This window comes from Paralichthys olivaceus, chromosome 12, assembly GCF_024713975.1.
Source record: "Paralichthys olivaceus isolate ysfri-2021 chromosome 12, ASM2471397v2, whole genome shotgun sequence".
In the NCBI taxonomy this organism is placed as follows: domain Eukaryota; kingdom Metazoa; phylum Chordata; class Actinopteri; order Pleuronectiformes; family Paralichthyidae; genus Paralichthys; species Paralichthys olivaceus.
Window position 1 is genome coordinate 21380282 of NC_091104.1, and position 23859 is coordinate 21404140.

Below are 23859 nucleotides of genomic sequence, written 5' to 3' on the forward strand. Positions count from 1 at the left end.
TCAGTGATATACCACATTTAACATGAAATAAAATAATACACACTAGCACACAAGCATTGGTGTGTATATTGGTGGCTGTGGCTAAGGAGATTGAGCGGGCCATCCACTAACCCTAGGGTCGGTAGTTCAATCCCAGTCACCAACAAAAGTGTCTTTGGGCAAGATAACGAACTCCAAATTGGTCCTGAAGGCTGTGCTTGCAGTGTATGAGTTATAGGGGGACGCATACATAGATGTCCTGTATAATGTTTGTGTGAATGGTGAAAGGCAAACTACTGTAAAGCACTATAGACTATTGACTGTATGTGGTTTTGGCTTCAGACTTTATTTTTTGCCTTAATCCTTGTATATGCACTTTTTTTTTTATCAGGGAAATATCTTTAGGGTGCGAAGACATGACACACATCAGCATTACAATCATATGTTTCCTGCTGTGTTTACCTCTGTCACGGTGCAGCTAACATCAAGGAATGAGTCTATCAACTCATTTGAATTCATGAAAGATGGTTCTGATCCCTCTGACACATGCTGTCTTGTAAGACACATGTAGCTGCCACTCTAGCTAGGGCTCCTTTAGTTATATGAAGGAGAAAGTTTGATGAAACGGTTGATAATCTGAAATGATGTATTGTGCCCAAAGGAAAGAAGAGGAGAAGTAGACTTGGTGATTCCTCATTCTTTATGTATAATAATGATTTTTTTTATGTTGAATCACTGAATTGGCAGAAATTACATGTCTGACATATGAACTGTAACCAAGATCACTTGCATGACAAGCTGGTTTAGAATGTCCATGCTTGTTTTAATTCATTAACCACTATAGGTCAGTAGAACCAAGATTATGCCAACAGGATGGCACAATATATCACTGACCTGTCATTCCTCAATGAGCAGAAATGTAAATGTGACTCCCCTACATAGAACAGAGGAGCATTAGATGCTATTTTAACCACAGCTTGCTTGGGTGTGACAGAATATCTGTCTGTTATGTTGTTGCCAGGTTACTGAACAGAAAGCTGGAGGATGATGGAAATCAAAGTGAAATTTAAAAAATGACCCCCTATCAAATGCAACAGATTGTAAATAGTGTGTAAAATTGAGTATTCACATTCTGAAAGTATTGCAGACAGTTAATACCAAGGACACTGCAAAAGTCAATATCCAAAGGTTCTCAAGACCCGAGTCCTTGTCTTTATCATATCCACTTGAGTTATGCTTGTTTATGTGGTTAAATAATTATGAGCAAGCAGGATTTCACAAGTCTGTCATTTTGAAAATCATATAATTGTAGTAGTAGTAGTGCACACAGGTTGTGCAGCTGTTCAATGAAAAGAGCTCTCTCCCTTCAATGTGTGTGTTCACGCTGACGTGACGTGTGTGTCGTCTCAGCTGCTGTAGCTGCAGGTGACTGACTGGAGAGCAGTGAGGGACAGGAAGGGTGTAGTGGCTGCAGTCACATGAGCCACTGTCCCCTTGTTCTCTTCAACCCTCTGGAAGTGATGAACGATGACAGTGATTACTGTTATAATTAGTACTGGTTTTGTTACTGCAACTCTAATATTGAGTATTGTGCGTATGCCTGCTACGATCTCGTCACATGCCCTGATATCACTATCTTTAGGCCCAGTGCCTAGGAACTGGGACATAACTCTCTACGTCATCAGCAGCCAACGTTATTACAGCGACAAACAATATCAAGTAACAACAAGGACATGCGTACATGGAGTCTGTATGGGCTGTATATGTGTTTGGACATTTGGTCAGTATGTGTTAACTACAGACAGAGCTTGGTAAAATGGTGTTTATCCCTAATTTCATCATATTGCATTAGATATGTTGGATCTAGTAGATAATCCGTTGACCTGTGACTAGAAGTTTTTATCATGTTATTTACAGTGAGAGAACCTTTAAAGAGAAACAAAGTGCTTTGTCTCCACGTCTTTTGTTAAAGTTTAAAGAAGCGTATAGAACAGTTAATGTGTTTGTCAGTCATTGTGTGTGTGGGTATAATTCATCTTTACATCTGTTCCCTAAGAGATTTCTAAAAACTCCCTTTCACTGAGTGATGAGGAGCCCTACACTGGCAATAGCTTTGTTAGAGCCAAGAGCAGAGCTGTAGATTTTTTTTTCCGCAGTCCTGATATATTTACTTACACATCAGCATGTATAAAACATTAAGATATAAATTAAATATTCTATTGCCTGCCTTTCTGATTTGAACTTAATGTTAATTTTTCACTCGTAGCAAAAGTGTTTTGAATCCTATGCCCCTGAAACTGATTTTAGGTCAGTCAGTAACCTTACCTGCTCTATTCTCAGCCCTTGATAGAAGAGGTTTCGAAACTTGCTCTTTCATGAATGTTTAAATTGTGGATGAAAAATCAAACTAGCCAGCTCATTATACGCTCGCTGTCTCTTTCTCTCACGCACGCACACCATGTTTTCTTTGGGGTCTGTTACAATGGTTAGACACACAGGTAACATAACGTTCCCACCGGTCTCACCTTCTCTTTCAGTTTTTCTTGGCATAAAACCCATTTAGTTTATTTTCACGTATTAGCGGTGGTGTCCACATTCAATACGTCATTTGGTGATACAATTGTTAACAAATAATGGCTGCTCCACGCTGAGCCACAACACAGAGTAGCTAAGTCCTACCATGTGACGAGAGCAGATTAAACTGTCCAGGCGAATGATTTGGTGTCAAAGCGCAGAAACTAAATGCCTACTATGCAAGAGTTCAGATTTTATTCCAAACGCAGGAGAGCAGGAGAAAGAGCACAATGCACACAGCTCTACAATGACGCTTGAAAAGTAAATTAAGATCTTGCCTGGGTGCTTTCATGATTTACGGAAACAAACCTCTCAGTGTTTAACGGCAGCCATTATCTCAATCTATCCTCATGATTCTTGGCCACATGTTGCACCTCTCGCAATGCTTTAGCCTGAGGTTTGTTTTGTGGCTTTCTTCCGTAAACTAAATGTGCTGTTTCATATGATTCTTACGCAGGTGGTAGAAGAGGTGAGTGATGCTCTGAGTGTGTTGTGAGGACAGCTCTGTGGCATGATTTGTAAGGTATAGTCTCTGGTCCATGCCAGACTTTTAAAATCCAAACCACGTCCATGCAACAAACGTAGGCCATGGTACAGATCCTGTATCATTTCTCAGTACTTTACTTTCTCTGTAAGAGGAGTGCTTTTTGGTAATTTTAGTAATTTTTTGGTTATGTTCTTATGCAGTACTTGCATTGTCCATACATAATTTTTTTCCTGTAAATATGGGTAATTAATATACTATTTGTTTCAGATGTTCCAAAAATCTCAACTTCTGTTTTAGCAGACAAAAAAGTGTGTTGGAAATGAGTTTTTAATGCACCTATGGCTGAGTCTTAGCTAGAAAAGGCTAAAGAAAACATTACAGTGAAAAAAGCCATTCTATCTTTAACAACCTAATTCAACCAGCTAATTAATTAATAACCTGAGGCGATGAAGTTGTCAATATGTCCCTTAATGTTGCATTGTCCATGGAATTTCAATTTCTTTGGCCTTGTCATAATTATGTTTATGACAATGCCAAAGCAAAATATAAGTATGTTTGCAAAGAAGGTCATGTTTCCATTGGTGTTTGTATGTTTGTGGGATTCCTCAGAGACTACTGAAACAATTTCCACTAAATTTTGTGGAGGGGAGCATGAGCCAAGGGAGAATCTAGATAAAAGGGCAGGATTATTTATTTAGTCATTCGAACATGGCAAGGTAGTTTTAGCCTTGGTGGAAGTATGTGCTCTGAGTGTCCTTCTAGTTCAAAATATGACTCATGGTATCTGAATATTTTCAATATTCAAGGAAGAATGAAGAATATAAGAAAAGAATACAAATGAAAAATGAGAACTACACGAGGGAGGGATTTTTTTAAGTCTGACACTGTGAATTCCTCTTCACTCTTTTTACATTAATTGAATTTTTGCAGTCCCTGTTTGCAGTGTAACCATGGACGTACATCACTATCTCTGGGTTACTTTGACTCTGTAGAAAACGAAGTAATGGGATTCGCAGGCAAGTGCTGGAGGTAAAAGTATTAGATTTATAGAAGTTGATTTGTAACGGACCTTGGAGATCATCAGAGATAAGTCTCACTGAATTAAAAAATGTGTATCATGCCTGCGTGTTCAAATCTGTCTCACTTTGATCCATGACTCCGAGAAGTAGCTTAGTACCGTAATTGACTCCATAAGCTGTGTCACAGTCTCTTCCACTGCCGCTGCTGCTGTTGTTGACTGTTTAAAAGCAGCCATATTGGTGTGATGAACACAACTGCTTTCTGTTGTTTTCTGAGCTCCGGCATGCACCTTGCTCTCTGATTTCTCTTAGTATCTTTGGCTCACATCTGTCTGTCCTTGGAAACCTCTGCTCCAAGGCTTTAGTCTTACATTAACATACCACACATAAAGGCTCAGGCAGAAGCCACCATCGTAAGTAATGGATGGAAAAGAGTATAATCCTGAGGATGCTTAGAATGTGACTCTGCTGCTAGAACCTAGATTCATATGAGGAGACCAGTTTTTCTGCTGAATCTTTTTTTTTCTGCAATAGTTCATATTGGGCCATGCACAACACACATTTGCAGGAAGAGGTAGGTTAATAATGTATTATATTAGCTTCCATCAATAAATCAGACACCCTGTGCCACAAACTATTTTGCAGAGCCTTGCAAATGAGAACCCCCAGTGAATGAGTCATAATAATGCATTATTTGTGAATACCGGGCTGTCTCCTATGTTAACAGGTGTTGCTGTGCGTTTTAGAGCCCAACTGTGTGGAAGATCTTCAAAGAAAAAAATGGCATCAGTGTACAACAGTAAAGTCATTTTCTCTAATGAGCATCAGTGAGGCCCAGCTGACATCTTTATTGTCACAATGCAGCCCTTTCTTCTCCTGGATAATGGTTTCCGACTGCAGCCTTATGATCCATCTCTTTGATAAAATCATTTGGTTTTCGCCTTGAGAGACAAAACAGTGCTTGATCTCATTCTGAATTCCGGGTACACATGTCAAATGGAAATACATTACCTAGGGGAGCCTCTCAAATGCTGTCAGAGGGAATTCTTGTGGTGGTATTTCAGGGGCTGGTGTTTGGCATCGCTCATATTTCATCATATGTTGCGAGACTCTCCGTTCATTGCAGTGTTTTCTGAATTAGAATTTAATTTACAATGGCAGACTACTGTACTTTATACTGTTAGGCTCAGACAAATGTTTAAGCTTTAAAATGTATTGCTGATTATATTTTATGTAATTGTATGACTGATTATTATTACTAGTGAGGTACCTGTGAGGTACCAGTCTGTTTGTGATCTTCTTTTCTCTTGGTCTGTGTTAATGCTCTAGTTCAAAATTATGCCTTGTCATTAGTGAGTCCTCTTCAAACAGTGTTACAATACACTGTCACTTTTTGTCTGCTGGACGTTGTGTGCAGAGCTTTTTATAAACAGTCTACAGTGTCGAGTGAAGTTAGGAAATCCTGCTCATCCTCCCTGGTTTATTTGCAATACAAATTTGATTGTCAATGTTTTTCAGAAAATGAAGCTGAATTTGCTTCATAACTGTTCACATGTTTGGTTTATATACAAGTTGATTTTACTTAGCTTGTGTAATCTTTTCATACATTGCATGTCAGCTACTTCAGAGTTCTGTCAAGCTATTGATATAATTTTCCAGACACAAGCTCACAACTTTTCAAAGGAAAAGCTTTGTGTTTCAGATCAATACAAAGCATAACAGCAGCAAAACAAATGGACTTTTAATTTGATGACAAATTGTAAAAGAGGAAGTGATTCTATTAAAGTTGTGCCATGATGGAGAACAGCAGTCTGTTTAAATCTAATATTGTAGAATCAAAAACACAATCATTTCAGAGATACAGATAACTGCTGTATTTTATCGGAGGATGTAGAGGAAGACATATTCAACTCAGTCCACAGACTGAAGGAAACTGCCCCCCACCCCCACTGACTGCTAGAGAGCTCTGCTTGGCTATTTATTAAATTTATATTTATATTAAAACTCATCACTTATGTCTAAATTGCATCAATCATGGTGCTTCCCTTTCACTTGCAATTTACAATAGACATGCTCAGTGTGAAGCCGATTACATGAATGTTCAAGAGATATGCGTTCCACATACAGATAGCAAAACAAAAAGACAGACATTTGTGGCATTAGTAGGTAGATAACAGCCATTTATATTCTACAGATGGCATATTATGCTGTTTTCTTCCTTTTCTATTCAGTGCTCCAAGAGCATGAAGTGAGTTCTGAGACGTGTGCATTATAAGGGTCCTTTTTTCTTGTTTTTTTTGGTGGGGCTGCGCTCTGAGCTAATAAGCTGCATCCTACAGTCGAACTCAAATCCCTTCTTGTTTTCAGGACAAGATTTATGCCACAAAAAAAATGTAGAAACATCTTATGACAAACGTGGAAAGCCTCTTATAAACAATCCCCACTTAAAGCTATAACAAGTGTTGTGGGTGGAATATTAGCATGAACGCTTTAAATCTGACTACTGTGTTTAACACTGTGTAACATTGATCGCTTGTCGTAAAACGACACTAGGGAAATTTTGACACCTCTGTCAATGTAGATGAGACCTTTATGAATTGTTTAGTGTCACCACAATCAGTGTGTGTGTGTGTGTGTGTGTGTGTGTGTGTAGCTTTCTTTTGGGGGAGGGTTGGGGAGTGACGTGTTTGGAATTCTGTGAAGGTCTTAATGAAAGTCGGAGTGCTTAGTGGACACGAGGGTTCCTCTGATGGAAATCAATGCCGTCTTTTGTAGTGGAGAGAGAGCAGCCAATTCCAAGGCCTCAGCTGCCTGATGTGGTGCTGGCAAACTCTGACGGGCATTTAATGACACGTCACTAGGCCAGACAGGTAATCAATTTATTTAGGCAGTAATGTATGTATCCCAAGGTAAATCTTTAATTAATTGCCAAACAGAAGTGGACCATTGTGATGCAGGAAGCCAAGAAGGATGAAAGTCCAGCTGTGTAAACACTGCGTTTCTCATTTCCCTGCTAATTAGCTGTAAGTGCTCCATACTTTTTATGTGACTAACCTATTAGGAATGTCTCTTCGGTTGGCAGGCATTTGAGATCCTTCTGAAATTTTGTTAAGACCACCAGTTTCCAGACTTAACAGCTACAGATCCTCGATCTAAACACTTCCTCTGCTTCGTCTCTTAATTGGTTACATTTCTGGATCATTTGCTGTCATGAAACAAACCCCACAAGCACCACATACATCACATATAGTATTGTCCTTGACAAAACTGTAGCTCTTTTACTTTGTGTGTCTCTAGTTTCAGCTTTGATATATTTTTAAGCATCATGCCACTCGTAACTTTCCTTTTCAATCAAAAACGAGCGGGGTGTAGAGGACTGTATGTACAGTACGCTTAGCCATGTTAAAGTGACAGGTTGAGTCAGGCGTCATTGATTAATCCAGTTGATATTTCAAGGATTTCAGAGAGTGGGTGGGACAGAATTAGACTGTTTGCTTAACTGAGTTAACTTTCCTCTGTTGTGGTGAATCGTACATGAATTACTGACTTCGTGGGCAAGGGCACACTGTATGTGTGTGTGTCATGCACTTATGTTTGTGGGTGATTGGCCGGAAACATGTTTTCCTTGAGTAATTTTAAATAGCCTTATTACAGCTAGGATTTCAGTGGGACACAACAGAAATAAAATGCTAAATTATTGAAAGCTGCAAGAAACTGAAATATTTCTTCAGGGTTGTGTGGACTTGTTATCTGTTGGATTTAAATGTTTAAAGAGATACTGCACGCTTATTTTGAGCTGTAAACGAAATTATATGAATGTTCTTTGGTGAATTTCATCAATGCTGGTTTGAACACATTTATTCAAAAGCTACATTTATGGGTTGAACATGGCTCATAACTGCACCCAGTGTTTCAAATCGTCTTGTACCTTGCAGATGTAAGAGTCAACTGTTTGGGATGTCTCTACGTCATGACATGTTTTATACATGTAAAAATGTTAACACTTGGGCAGCCCCCCGCCACCAGCCACTACTTGTGAGTTGGAATCTGAGAAGCGCATCTTAGCCCTGTGTCCCAGCACTTTTGTCTGGGGAGACACCTCAGCTGAAAGATAGAGTCCCACTTTAATCACTCACACTTTTCTGTATTACTTAGTTGTCCACACGTTACATTTCAGAAAATCGAAACCTTGCTTTGCTCAACATAATAACACAATATCCCGATAAGGCTTTTGGTGGGAAAACGTTCAAAGGATTTAGAATCAGCTTGTGAAAACAAATTTTAATTATCTTTATTTTACATTTCACATTTATTACCACAGTCAGACATGACTACAGGGCTGCATCAATTTATGACTTTCATTAATGATTCATCTTGTCACTAATTTCTCTATCAAACAACTACTTGTTTTGTGAAATATCAGAAAATTGGAAAACAAGAGTTCATTGTAATTTACCACATCACTAGATAATCTGTTTGGTTCACTAGTTTTAATTGATGAGCAGTTTCAGGTTCTGAGATCCTGACATAATGTAGATGACAAAATGTAACATCCTTGCATTGAGAAGCCTGCTGTGGGGGTGGGTTATGGGCTGAGGAAGAATACATTAACTTTTGAAAGAGGAATTCTTGTTTTATTTTTTGTTTAACATTGGGAGGTAGGGAGTTTTGTTTGACATTTTCACAGATTTCTCAGGGAATAATTTAAAGATCGAGTTGAAAATGATGACGCATATGGGTGTGTGTTGATTTGAATAAACTGAAGGGGAGATATGAGCTCCTGTGAGTGACAATCTAGTTTTCTTCTACTTGTCTTGGAAACAGAATTTGGTGCCATCAAAGATGATATTCAGCCAAAATAGAATCATTTCTTGTGGGCAAATTCTAAAATGATTTTGATTTGTAGAAAATCGACTGGTTTCTATATTACTATTCCTTTACAAATATGAATGCTGCTATTTTGTTAGCACAATAATATTACTGTCAATGGTGTTACTGCCTGTAACTCATCATTATGTGCTAAGATGTAAGGCTGTGTCAGACGTATTTTACATCCCCTTTCTCCATGACCTTTAATTCATTACATGAGAGCTGAGGACATCAACCAAAGCTAACTCAGCAGTGTAGTAAAGAAGCCTAGTTGTTCTCCTTCTCAGCCGCTTCCTCTGACTCTTGTGGGTCCCTCAGATGTGTTTCCAGGCCAGCCACACAGGATAGTTAATCATCCGAGCATGTTCTTTATCTTCCCCTGGTTTCTCCTTCCAGTTGGACCTGTCCAACAAAGCATGTCTGGATGAGAACCAGTGAACCACCTCAGCTGGCTCCTTGTTTAATGCAGAGATGGTTCTGCTGCGAGCTCTGTGCAGCTGTGATCTCCTCACCCTGTCGTCTTAGACTGAGCTCATGCAGTTATTAGAGACACAGCTATTTGATTTGAGAGCTTGTTTTCATACATAGATCATAGTGTTGTGTTCACAGTCAGCACCCTGTTTATTACAATAGTACAGTGTCTGGACAAGTACTGGCACAATACCAGTTATTGACATATGAAAAAATAAAACGGAATAGAGAAAATCATTTTTGGAACTGCTAGCCATGCTACTACAATCCCTGCCTCAGGCATTCTTTCTCTATTCATAGAGTACAGGGAAAAGTCACCTTACATGAGGACATATTGCCGACCTGCCCCATAAACAGCCACAAATACCACTCCTCTGGAAGTGACTCAGGCATCCAACTTCTCCATCCTCAGTTGTCAGTCAGAAACATAGCCACATCTTTCAATAGCTATAAGTCAGCCAGACAGCGCCAGCTAGGGCGTCATTTATGGGGAGGTGCAAGAGTTGTAACCACCCTAATAATCAATACAAGCCAGTAAAACCCCCACCTCAATAATCATACTGTCACTCTGAATTAAAAAAAAGGCTTTTAAAAAACATGATTAAGTGGTTGGTATTTTTGATTCTATTTAATTTGTAGCACCAACAAATATAACTTGTCACAAGCAAGTTGTTATCTGGCAATTATGACATATAAATAGATAAAATCATGCCATTTGACCTCAACCCCTCCAGTGTTCAACCCAACTATGATCTTGAGCTCTAACATCAGCCTGCAAGCTTTAACAATATCCAACGAGCTTCTTTGTATGGACCACACTCTTCATACGTTGCCATAATTTGGGAAAGGAAGGGGAATCAGCATGCACTGGCGTCCACATAAAACTAGTGAGGCTCACCCAGGTCTTCACCAATGTTTTCCACTCAAACTTCTGATAAGGACCCCGAGGGCATTTCCATTGGCTCTGTCCTTCCAAGAAGCGCAATCAAATTTAACACAGCTCACCTTTAGGCTGGGGCAAGAACTAATCAGTACTTTAACATAGTTTAATTTTCTAATGCTGGAGTTTCACAGGTTATGTTTATTTTTCATGCCTGAGTACTTGTGTCTTGGCTCTATGATAAATCTTTTATCTTATCCTCAGCTATTTTTGGTCAAATCCTTCTTTTTCAAATTACCTGCGACGTGGGGATTTGTTATCACGATATTCACCCACTTCATAATAAAACACACTGACATTGTGTTTGACCCTTTCTCCATCCTGTGAACGTGTCCCTTTGTTCTGAGCCTATCTGTAAAGGCTTTCAGTGACCCAAGCTTTCAGTGTTACTTTTGTGATTTCTTGTCAGAGGTTTTTTAATACTTGAAGCAGGCAGACATCCATTTGTAAAGGTTACAGGTTAAATTATTTTATAATGAACATTTAAACAATCCACTAAAATGATGGCTGTTTGCTCTTCTGGAAGTGTCTTTCTCTTCTGGAGGTGTCTGGTTGTATGGTACATGTGGAAGAGCAATTATCTTTAAGCATTGTAAGCATCAGTAACATAGAACTGACAGGTTTCAGTTGTGTGTATTTGTGTTGACATCTTGCACAGATAGTATATTTCTAGTATGGTAAAATGGCCATGATATCATTATCACATCATTTGGTTGTTCTGGTGCTAAAGACTGATTCTCTAGGGATGTTCACCTTAACTGGTTCTGTATTTTAGGGGCTGGAAGCCTTTAATTGGTACTTAAAGAGACCAGGTCCTTCTCTGTACTCCGTGTTACTTGGACTCATCACTAGTGATGTTACATTCAAAAAATTGGATCTATTTCAATGGCGATTTGGTACAAACAAAGGGAACTGAGTCGACCTTGAGCTGTTTCTTTATTGGTGTACCCCAAATTTCCCTGCTTCCCTAAATCAGCTCCTCCTTCTTTGGAAAGTGAGAACCATTTAGTCACAAGAGGTGGTTGTATTTGTATAAGTGCCGAATGCCAAAATGGAGCAACATTTGGATTCATTTGACATCAAAGCACAGAGCAATACTTGCAAATGAAAGATACAATTTAAATCAGGGTCAACAAACAATCTTCACTGCTTCTTAAAAATGGTGTAATGGTGTAACGGCATCATTCAGTCAGTCAGGAACAGAGGTTCATCTCGACAGGGCTGGCCTCCAGCCACGAAGAACGAACGGAACAGAGCCATAAGATCCCTTTCAAGTAATTCCCATCTCTACTTAGCTCTTATACACAAGCACACACACACACACACACACACACACACACACAGCAGGGCTGAGAAGCTGCAGAGGACGACGTGACACTGCGTGACAGGGCTTGACGCTTACTCTTTCCCAGGGAGCACGTGTGCTACAAAATTGAAAAATTAAGCAGCACATTAAGGACTTTATGGGCACAATGAACATTTATGAAATTCATGTTTTTTACTCTTCTTTTTAAAGGGATACAGGGAGACAGTTACAAGCACAATGATTCTATTTGGAATTTCTGATTTAATCTGTATTTATTAATGACATCCCAATCATGTTTTCTTGTCCTGAAATGTTGGGTATCTGCTGATATCCAGAACTTTTTGAATTATTTGATTAAACAGCCTTTGTATCTGCCACATTGAAATAGCCTATGCTAACTCATAATGATCACCCATGCCCCTAAAAATACACAATTGACACTGTATGTAAATGTAGTGCCTTGCATAAGAGACCCAGAAGTCAGTTAGTAGCAGAAGGTTTAACATGTTGAATAACTACTAAAATATCTATAATATGCTAATACTTGGCATTTAAAGTAAGCATTCGTCGTACATAACTCAGATATGGAGTATTGGAGAGGGCCCTTGAAAATAATGGAAAAAAATCATCAGCTGTGTATGTCAGTGGAAGTCATGCAGAGGTAGAATAAACCTTAAATAGCATGTGTGTCTGCTGTGGCAGAAACTACTACGTGTTTTGTTCAGCAGTGAAAGGCAGCGTTTACGATCGGTTGCTCTTTAAGGCTCATTTGAAATGACTGTAGGATTCATGCAGGAGTGTCCTTCCTATGCAGTGGTGTGTTAGTCTGGGACTTTGTACTAATTATCCATAGACTAAGGACAAAGTGAGAGAGATACTCTGTGTGTGTGTGTGTGGGTGTGTGTTAGTGGACAGGTGGGAAAGTTTGGGATACAAGAAAGTATAAGAGAAAGTTGTTTCATCTACTTTACATCAGACTTGTATTCGATCTTGTGATAATTGGTCTCTGAGTTCAGAAGGTGAGTCTAGTCAATACCCAAAAACCAATTCATGTGGCCTCTTGGACTTTTCAGACAATGACTCGTGTCACCGTTCAAGGTCTAAAGGCATCAATCTACTGATGCTGGAGATACTTCATTGACTTAAACTTGCTGAGCCATTAAAAGCTGATCATTGTTTGTCTTACACCTCACAGTATTCTCATATTATTATATCACAGATGGACTACCCCTTTGTCACTCTTCATTAAGATTCAAAGCAAAGTGTTTTAAAGGTTTCTGTTAAGCCAGTTTTACACTGATCAAAAAGCCCACTAACACCCACTATATATCTGGCTTTCGGACCCAGTCAGACCCACCACTCCTGAGTCAAATGACTCCACAGTAGACGACAGTGACGGAAATATGAGACCCAGGTGAAAGTGCACATTTCTTCTTCCTCTTTATTCTGGCACTCTAGACACTGATAGGCACTTTTTCTGCACAAAGTTATGACATACATTGAACTCCCGAGCATTGCTACAAAAATAGCCATGAATATTTGTTTACTTGCTGGGTTTTTTTCCTTGGGGACAATGTGCAGCAGCATTTCTTTTCTTCTTTGTATTGTGAAAAATGCCATGGGGTAGAACTACTCCACTGCCGATGGGAAAAGAGTCAGTAGCATTTTTTTTTAGCCGCCTTACCTGCATCCAAAAAACCTGCTATACATGCTGATTTCAGTGTGAAAGAGGTATAGGTGTAAAACTTCCAGTGGGATGGGCTTTGCAACGTTATGAGTGATGAGTGGTTTCAAGCTGTCAGATGAGTAACATGGCAATGAGGGTAGCTACAGTTTGAGTGATTTGGACGACCAAATAAATGGGACCTCAGCTCGGAGGCTGACGCAGCTGCAACCAGTCAACCTCAACAAACACAGCAAAGAGTAACCTTTATTTAATTGAACCCCTAAACATTTTAATAATGTTGTTTTACAGGTGAACCTTTGGCAGGCAGGACTGCTGCAGGCATTCCTAGAGGGTACTGGAGCTTCTCCTGGGTGGCAGAAGATGACCTGAGCTTCCCAAATGACGCCCCTCACGTGTCAGGTGAGTTGGACATTGTCAGCCCAGCTCAGACAGATGGACAGGCCCTGACACCTCTGTCCTCCACAATCCTTTGCTTCCAATTGACCATGGCACCTGGCATCAGCTCTCTATCAGCACACATAAATGTCTCTGTCTCACATGTCCTCTGCCATCAACCAGGCAACCGTCACAAAAAACTGGGTTTTTCTATTTAATGCATTTCTAGACATGCATTTGGAAAAAAATATGAATGAATCCAGGATAACACATTTCAGATACTCAATATTTAAATGACTCAGAATAAAATAAAATAAAAACTAGAAGAGGACATTTCTAATGTATGGAGTGTGGTCTCAGGCTTTGAGACCCCTCTGTGTCATGTTGTTGAATACATTGATATTACTTTGAAACTGTGATGTAAAAAATGGAAGGACATAACTCAGAAGTCTTTGAAGAGGACTACATCCTGATTAGTTTACCTTAAATTAATGTGAATAAGTAATTATTTAGAATGATTAATTAATTATTTCCAAAATTGTGGCTGGAGTTTCACAAAGCAATGGCAAATTATTAAACATTACTTTTGTTCTTTAAATCCTTCCAAATAATTCACGCATTAAAAAACCCCAAATTGAATACAATTATTTAACTGTAGTTTAAAAAGATAATAATTAAAGTATTCACTCCTCTGAGTAATGCAAGAACAGATTGCATATTAAATCAACTTTAAATCAACTCATAATCAGACAATTATTTATCTGATTTGTAAAAGACATATTTATGCTAAGACCAGACGTCTGTGAGGGTGGCTGCTGTGGCATTATTGAGTCACAGTTTAATAATCCGAACCACCTGTTTGTGAGGTTTGCCCCTTATTCACATGGATTCAGTTCTGGTTCAGTCTTAATTCAGCCATATTTTGCAAACAGACATCAAGCTGCTATATTTTGGCTTTATTGTCCATGAGCTTAAAATGCATTTTTGGTGAAGAAGACAACATGACTTTAGTCTTCAGTCCACATCATCAACAAACAACACCAGCTTCAAGTCCAACATAGACAAGTAGCTGTGCACAAATCTTACTGAGTGTAAATGTAATGTTACCTGGTGGACACAACTTCAGCTTCACTTTATCCAACACTGAGCTAATGCATAGATTGTGACTCATCAGTGAACAGAAGATAAAAGTTATGTATGTTGTACAGTGGAGGGAAAAGGCCAATGGGGTCTGAAGCTGGCATGGCTGACTTGTGAAAAAGTGAAATCTGAAGACCAGAACCCTCGGTATGAGTAAGCCCAGAAACACTAATGTGCATTTGTGTCACGTCACTGGGAGGCAGCAGCTCCAGCATGATTCTTTTCTTTCTTCTCCTTTCTAACCTCAGGGAGGGTGGCAGGTCATCCTGTAAATTATGATTCAAAGTCCCACATGCACCAAACTGTCACACTACTGTTTATGAAAGACATTCTTGTCTGTGAACGCCTGGGACCCTGCTCCAGCTGCCTGCGGCTGTGACAGCCTGCCGTGGACTAGGCCGTGATTGGTGTCAATTAGACAACTGATCACTCAACTGTTTTTGAGTGAATAAATCTGTCATGCACACAGCCGACTACATTTTTCTATTATTTCATTCGATGAGAGCTCTGACCTCTAGCATGTTCGCCAACCAGAGGATGAGTTTGTTCTCACCGCGCGTGATGTAGCTGGAGCAGGAAAGATCACATCTGGTTAGTGAAAGCCAGATGAATACAAATGCTCCAAATGACTAATAGCACAGTGATTACCATAATCTTGAAGACTTGTGGACCAAATGTTAAGAACTGATGTTGTTCATATATTTATTTAAGAAGCTGTTTAATGTTTTTAATCTAATGTTCATCATCATTATATATAATACACCAGGATAAATGCTGAAAATATGTATTATTAAGAACAAGTATTTAAAGAGTATTTAATCATAATATTTAATATATAATAAAACTAAAATAGAAGTGACAATGTCAGTGAATGAGTTTCAGAGCCATAGCAATATGGAGCATATTTGATTTATAGATGATAAATTGCATATACAAGGGTTTTTAAGACAGAGAGCTACTCGTGCCATTTAAAACTACATTATCAACCTTATCCTAAAAGACTGTTTCTCATCCAGTAAGAGAGAGAACCATACATATGCTGGATGTAAATCAACAGATTCCCATATTGCAGGGGCTTTTAGAGTTTGGATGGTGTGACATTATGTTCCACAGGAGAGCTTCAGAGGACAAAAAGAAAAAGATTTGGAAGAGGACAGGTCGCAACAACCTAGCGCGGTGAACATGGCTTTAGGCTGCAGTGATAGATCTCAGCTGTCCCAACAGCATCTGCTGTCCGCTGGCATTTATTACCTTCCATAAAAGCCAAAACAGACTGACTGGACACTTGCCACCAGCTGCCCCTACACTCTCCCTCCCTCATGCTTCTCCTCTTCCCTCAGCAGTCTTTAGCTGCTGGGGCTACAGGGGGTGCATAAGTCCTGTTTTGCATTTCAGTGCAGGTAACCAGAGTTCCATGCCACTGTTAGTCAGTAATGTCAGAGCCTCCTGACCCGAAATCTCTTCTGTCTACAGCTACACCATTGTCCTCCCTAAGGGAGTATATAGCAGCTGGGTAGTTTAGTTAAACCTTTCCTATTCGCCATCTTCACCTCATCTCAGTCCAGACCTTTTTACTCAACTAGATGGATAGTCCTGGTTCAGCTGTGGCTTCCAGCTGTACCACAGGCACTCAGATGGATGCTAGCCACTTGAGGAGTTGCCGTGCTGTACAATAGAACATCTGCCTCACTCAGCTGGTAGTGCTGTTTTTGTGTAATGAGACACAGCGGTGGAATAAAACATATTTGCAATGGCAGGAGGTATAAAAGATAGAGCAGCAGTGCAGGTGCTTAAATATGGCATCCTCCTAGAGACGCATCATTCAGCTCCACCAACCCCACCAGTGTGCACATTTTTCCATTTGCACAGCCTTTTAATGTTGTGGAGGACGTTTAAATCAAGGTCCAATTAGCATTTGTATGCTTGAGTGACTCATTTCAACAAATAAACAAAAAATGCACATTCAATTAGTTTTTAATATCTTTCACTATTCATTCACTGGATACCAAAAATATTTCAGATTTCAGAATGACACAAACGCCTAATGTATCGCAAATAAGAGTCACCAAAGACACAAGTACCGCCACAGAGGAAGAAGAGATCGTATACACCATTTCTCAATGTCTTACTTACATTCTTCAAACACCAAGGTGCCATTAACGTCACACATTGGGTTTTCCACTCAGGAGTAAACGACATATTATTGGATATTGATCCTTTAAATATATCAGTAATAAAAATGATGAAAAATACAAAATAATGAAATTATTATCAATCTGCTTGAATCTAAGCTGCTCAAAAGAAGGAAATATTTTACAAAGAAATGTGGCACGAGCTCTTTTCCAGGTGGCAGTCAACTGCTGCATATACTGCTGAAATCATTAACTCACAGATGCCTTTGTAGTAGTTCATTTTTTTGTAGACGCTCTAGATTGTGGCACCAACTTTTTTTTAAATGCATTCCATACCAGGACATCTGTTTTGGATGGAAATTAAATTCAAACATTAATAGAATTTGCCCACAGTTTTTCTGTTGCTACTTAGAGAGACTCTAAGTTGTTATTGACTGAAATGCTCAGGAAGACTCCTGCTGTTTCAATGATTTTGAACATTTTTGAACACACTGTAAGTCAAAGAGCGTCTTTTGGTTTTGGCTTTTTCAGCATACCATCAATATCTCTAAGGCCTTAGAGGGTCCGTTATGAAGAATTTCTTCCGACCCCCTGCCAGCATGCCTCCTTTATAGTATTGAAGAGTGCAGGCTAAGGATAAAGGGAAGGAACAAGTTCACATCCGAATGATGAGTCAGACATTTGACTTTAATCCCTTAGAATCTAGAATCAGAAACTGGTGCCAGTTGAGCTAAAAAAAATGCTGATTAGCCAACAGTTATTATATAATATTATATAATAATATTGTTGTTACATAATATTCATGGACATTCATGGTCATTTTTGCTGTCAATAAACCACTCACGTTTAACCATGATCAAAACGATCCATTATTTCAAACCCAGGGGAAACGGTATAATTGCTTAGCAGGATGGAAACACAACATCAACTCATATTGGGTATAGAAAATCAAGTTATGAAATTAGCAATTCCTATTTTTTTCCCACCGCAATTTAATCTGAGTTTTATGTTTTCGATGATTTCTCTACAACACCTCTCATGCCTGCTGCTGTTTGTCAAAATGAACTTGCCACTCATCTATTCATCAGTGTATACTTGAAAAGACAGCTCCAGCCTTCTTTGAGAGGAAATGAATTCTCCAGGAATGTCTACTCCATAAAGAGTCGAATGGATACATAAATAAAATCAGCCAGACACAAACTCATTGTAATCAGGAAATAAACATATTCATCATCTCAGCTGAGGAGTTTCACAGGGACATTTATCAGCATAGGGTTTACTCTCCATCCACAAACAGATTTACATCGTAAGATCTAATTTTCTCCTCATGAAAAACACACCCAGCTTCTTTATTTCAAAACACGTAAGCACATAGTTGTGCACTACTCTGAAGCGACTAGTTAATTTATACAGAAAATTAAGATGGCTGCAGTTGGTTGGCATGTCAAGGGCCTCGGGCTGCGTACCACGACACATCGCTCAATCTCTGCTCTGTTTGATGAATGAGGTCAGGGCCGAAGTGTGGCGCTAGGCTCATTAACCAATCACATGTCCTTATTAACACAGTCTGAACCACTGGCAACTGTCTCCAATTCTGCGCTTGACTTAAGGGGTTATCATTGACCAGTGTTTTTATAATGAATGAATTCCCTTTAATGCACCCAAGCACATCCATTGAATGGGACACTTTTTACAACCCTTGTTTACTGTGATCTATTGTCTTCGATTTAAATGTTATATGTAGTTAAGATTTTGAGTTATATGCAGACCCCATGATGCTTTATGACTTATTTATTGCATTGTATCTGAAGCAACACCCCCACCAATGTCCACCGTCTGTGGAATATTTAACAGATAGTGATGGGCCGTTTTACGCACAGGCAAGCTGAGCTGCAGAACTCAGACATATAAAAAATCACTTCTATTGTAATCTCCACATATCTATCAATAGCACACCCCCAAATGTTTAGTTCCCTTACCTTTATTTGCCATCACAATCTTCTCCCACCAGCTGCAGATCTTGCACAGAGCACCCAACACCTCGATGGTCTTGTGTATTGTATTATTAAGTTAATATCAGACATCAAGGTGGTGTAATCTAGAATAGAGATATTCCATCTTTTTTATAATTTTGAAGTGCACCAGGATAACGGATATATACACTTAAGTATTTACAAAAAATGAATATCTACACAGGGATGATTAATCAGCGTAATCTGCTTAATTACTTGCCTCTTAATGCTGAGGAGGAAAAGACTGGATAATCTTTTAACGCACAAGTACACTTTACACACTGCATGTGTATAATAATGTGTGTCCGGGTGTGTTCATATCGGAGCATTGGCGTCCCTCCTGTTGTCGTTCCCCACGTTAAATAATAAATATGGCTCTAGCTTTGATTAGCAGTGATTAAAAGCCTCATTTACCACATTTTTACATCTCACACAGAGGCTCAGACACTGACAGGATCACAACCTGCAGCTGAGGCACACTGGATCCAGCATTGTTGCGAGCTGGATTGTTTTTCTGTTATATTTCCTACAAACATAGTAACTATATTCAATTATGCTTCTGTTTCTGTATTTAGGGGCCACTTACACTCAGCAATTTAACACCCGTAGACTCTTGCTGAGAGCTCACAGGAAGTGTTGAGCTGTCGCTGGCTGATTATTTGTTTTCCTTCAAGATTCTGTGAGACATCTAATAGCTGTGAATATCCTATAAAGCATTTCAATGAGGCTGGGGGCCTGTTGAACTAGGGCTAGAGTTATTGAGTAATAGATTTAAACAGTGATGATTACAATCAATAGTGGGTTACATCACTGATACTTTCAGATGAGATGACATAAAATTAACAGTGTTGATTTGAGAAGAAATGAATTAAAGCTTGAAATAGGATCTGACTGCATGGAAACTACTGACATGTTCCTAATACATTATTGTATTGTTATTCAACTAAATAGAAAATATAATCACCACTTTTTAACGAGCACTACATTTATTAACAGCAGTGGAGTCCCTACTTCCCACATAATGTACAGATCAATATTTAAGGCCAACATTATTTATGTTTTATTTTTTATTTTCTGAAGTCTCTGATGGAATCATGAAACAAATCACATAACACAACTCATTGAAGCACTCATCATATTGTGCATCATATCCTATTATAGCCCTATTATATTATACTTACAGTGTTGAAGGTTGCCTGATGCCACAAGTAGGTTTTCTGAAATGGAAACAGGCACAAATTCTTCATTCTGAGATATTGTAGTTTCACAGTCAGCGTCTTATTTGATTTCAAACAGTGTTTCCAGTAATAATTCTGTACTTGGGGATAAATCAAATATTAAAACAAACATTTTACCAGAGAGCATGTTTGCCATGACTTGCTCCTAATTAACAGCTCTCCATCACAACATTAGGGGAATCAAAGACACCTTCTGACAGACACAGACAAGGAGAAAATGCAAACTGTGTGGGAAATATTTTCATGGTGGCTGCTCTGATTGTAGCTTTGATTAAATTGTGCTATAGTGTAATCAAACGTTAAATGGACCCATACTTAGCAATGCCCAAAAAGGATATTATTGCCTTGAAAAAACTCAAAATGTGGATGAATGGGCTGTAAAGCTATGTCCCTGGTCATTAGCAAGTCATCACTTCTTAGTCACTTTGCACATGCAGCAGGTGGGAGAAATTGGATGACAGATCCAGATCTTGCGCCTCGCCGTTGAATCACAGGCAATCTCTCATCCACATTTGGCAGCACACATAAGTGCTTAGCTCGTCAGTGGGCCAAGTGTGTTTCTGAGAGCATGAATATTACCATAATATCCGATGGTGGAAAAATGTGAGGAGACAGCTCTTAAACTTGTGGCTATGTTAGTTTCTGTCAGTTTGTAAAGTAAGCAAATGCATGTAATCAGTTTTTGAAAAATATTGCCAAACATATGCAGGCCTCAACACTGACACATTTGGTTTCGAGCAGAGTTCTGTCACATATTTTGGGCATCGAATTTGTTACAGATTATAAAACAGCCAAGAAGACACACATTTTTTTTTTTTGATGGCATCTGTTGCCCATATGTCAGTTCACAGTGTACGATATGTGGATTGACACTAAGTAAGTAGTTGTTAAAAGCTGCATGGATATCAGCAGCCACTGGTGATCATTTTGTCATATCCTGGTGAATGCTTTAATCCTTGCAAATTTGAACTGAAAGTCAATGTGTTTTGTTTGCATTTATGTATATGAGTTGGAACAACTGTGCTGATGTCAGCTCAGTGCAACTACAAAGCCTCGTGCAGTCGAACAAACAGCATCATTCCACTCTAGCTTCATAGACATTTATTGAAGGAAAGGAAATTAGCTTTCACCACAACCTTGAACTTATCAATTCCTCCACATCTCATCAGCCCTCAGGGTTCCCAGTGGCAATGAGCTACAAGAATCAATGTTTTTTACTAAATGACAAGTTTTAAGCATGGGAACCATTACGCTCACTGGCACTTAGTGGTTGGGAGCGACTGCTGCTTGGATTCTGCTAAAGGCAGCTGCCTCCTCAAGCAGAAACCCTTGTTATTTAAATACAGCCTAATGCTAAGTAGATGCCACCCCATTAAATAAAACTCATCTTAAGTATTTAATAAGTTTAGCGACTTCGAAGTTATGATATATAATATAGTTAAATAGTGTCGCTTTAACTGCTCTCTGTTAATAGAAAGAGATATTTGATAATGGGTGCGATGCCGGTGCGTGGCTTTGTGCTGTCACCTCACAGCAGCTGCAGCAGCAGTAACAGCTGGTTCAAATGGATCTGAACAACTCAATAAATACAGACACAAATTGGCGCAAAATACTGAAGGGTTGAGTAAAATATGGGGACGGAAGAACAAACAAAAACAACTAAGAGACAGTTGTGACAAGTAGTAAAATCAGCTTCTTCTTGGATTCAGCTAAAAGCAACTTGCCTCCTCAAGCGGACAGCCTTGTAATCTCAGACATTGCTTACCCAATCAATACAATTAACATTAATATATCTATGTGATCATAGCAGGCTATCAACTACCAAAATATTAGCTACACTCACTGATTACTGTAGTCTTAGTGGCTATAATTTAAAAAAACAACACAGTGTTGTATACACAACCACTTTAGTTCTTCTCCTCCAGAGCCCAGTGTGAAAAGTCATTTGAAAGTAACCATGCCCTCCTAACAGTGATTGTACCTAGCCACAGGGATGTGTCTTCATGAAGTCTGTCCACAGGGAGGGAAGGACAGATCGTGCTAAAGATGGAGACAGAGTGAGGATGAGTGGGAGGAGAGCTGACCCTTAATTTACTCTCTGAGCAAATTCTTAGGGAGGATTTGTTTAGTTTTGCAGCAGCAGTACATTCACTGTGCATCTGTATAACCCTCTTCACTCTACTCTGTAAGAAAAAGTGCACTCTGCACCAACACTTACTTTGGGGTCTGACCTAACATGATGTGTTGCAACCAAGTGAAGCCACTACATGTTAAAAATACAAAATATCTAACTGACAACATTCTTCCTCTATTTGATAGCTTCTCTATCTGGCCGTTAAAGCTGTGGTCATTCCATACTGAAACTGTACTGTACATGAGGCAGTATTGGATTTTGGCCCTGTCCCAATCCCTGTCCCTACCCCCTTGATATGAAGTTCACTGGAAGTGTCCCCCTCCAAACGGAGCCACAAGGGAGAGGGCTAAAACTTCCACTAGGAATTGGGACACCACTCGCTACATCAGCAGCAGCATACCAACGTGACAAACATCCAACAGTGACAAACAATATCAACTAACATTATTATATTAACAACCAACGGGACAGATTGATCTGTTGATCAATACAGAGTCAGTCAGTACGTTTACATCGGTTATTTCAATGTAACATTAGTCCTGTCCATAGAAACCTCCGCCCTGCACTGAAAACATTATAACATGAGCAGGGTTTTTTTTTCAAACATATCAGATATCACTCAGACTGTATACAGGCTTGTTTTGATGGTGTGAATAGAGATTTTCCTGAAACGCTTGTAGCAGCAATTCAATTGGATTAAACAAAGACATTCTGCTGGGTTCATCTCTTGATACTCATTCATCTTCATCATGACCTTTGTGTAAATGTTCAGTGTGTAAGATTTAGGATAAAATTTTTATAGACTCTTTATATTTAAAAACATTATATTTACATGGAGGGGGGGGAGTGGTCCTCTCTTTTTTACTGTCGTCCAAACTGGACAAACTCAAACTTTTTGTGTTTTTATGAAGTTTACCGCAGGGTCTATTTCATGTTGGGAGGGTGAGATGAGGAGTATTCAGCTGCAACATGCAGCTTCACCTCTAGATGTCACTTAATTCTACACACTGAATTTTTAAGGCAAAATAGTCAGAAATCCATGTAAATTCAAGTGGCTCCTCTTTCGACAGGTCCCAGATGCCCTGGCAATAGTAGAACATGTGGCCAGCAGCTGGACGGCAACCCAGAGTTCACATGGAGCATAGTGGCTGCCGGGGACCTGCGGGAGGAAAGGAATGAGAAAGCAGAAAAGAAGACAGGAAGTCCCCAGGGTTGGGAGGAAGGTAAGAACGAAGGTATCACTTTCCCCCATCGCAGGGGACTTCTCATTTTTCAACAAACCTTCTCAATCTACTGCTTTTCATTCTGTGCTCATGTTGAGCTGATGCATCATCCATAATGTTTGAGTCATTGATATTTTTGTAGTGGTTTGTAGTGTTTGGTTTATTATGGGCTATTTGGCTGCTATTTGCTTTTAGCCTCTTATTAATTATGTGCAAGCAGGAACCTACTGGCATACAGGCAACCGCATAATCAAAGAGTGTGGCATGTTTTCT

General features: G+C 39.3%; 1 protein-coding gene across 2 annotated transcripts in view; it reads left to right on the plus strand.

Annotated features, from left to right (window-relative positions):
* alk (ALK receptor tyrosine kinase) overlaps positions 1–23859 on the plus strand; it is a 340767-nt gene that overhangs the window by 134324 nt on the left and 182584 nt on the right. Inside the window, exons 2-3 of one of the 2 annotated variants that reach the window (XM_020084757.2) lie at positions 13621–13731; positions 23434–23598. In XM_020084757.2, the coding sequence (XP_019940316.2) occupies positions 13621–13731; positions 23434–23598 (276 nt within the window). The remainder of the gene's footprint in view (positions 1–13620; positions 13732–23433; positions 23599–23859) is intronic. The other variant, XM_069535974.1, reaches the window with a different exon arrangement.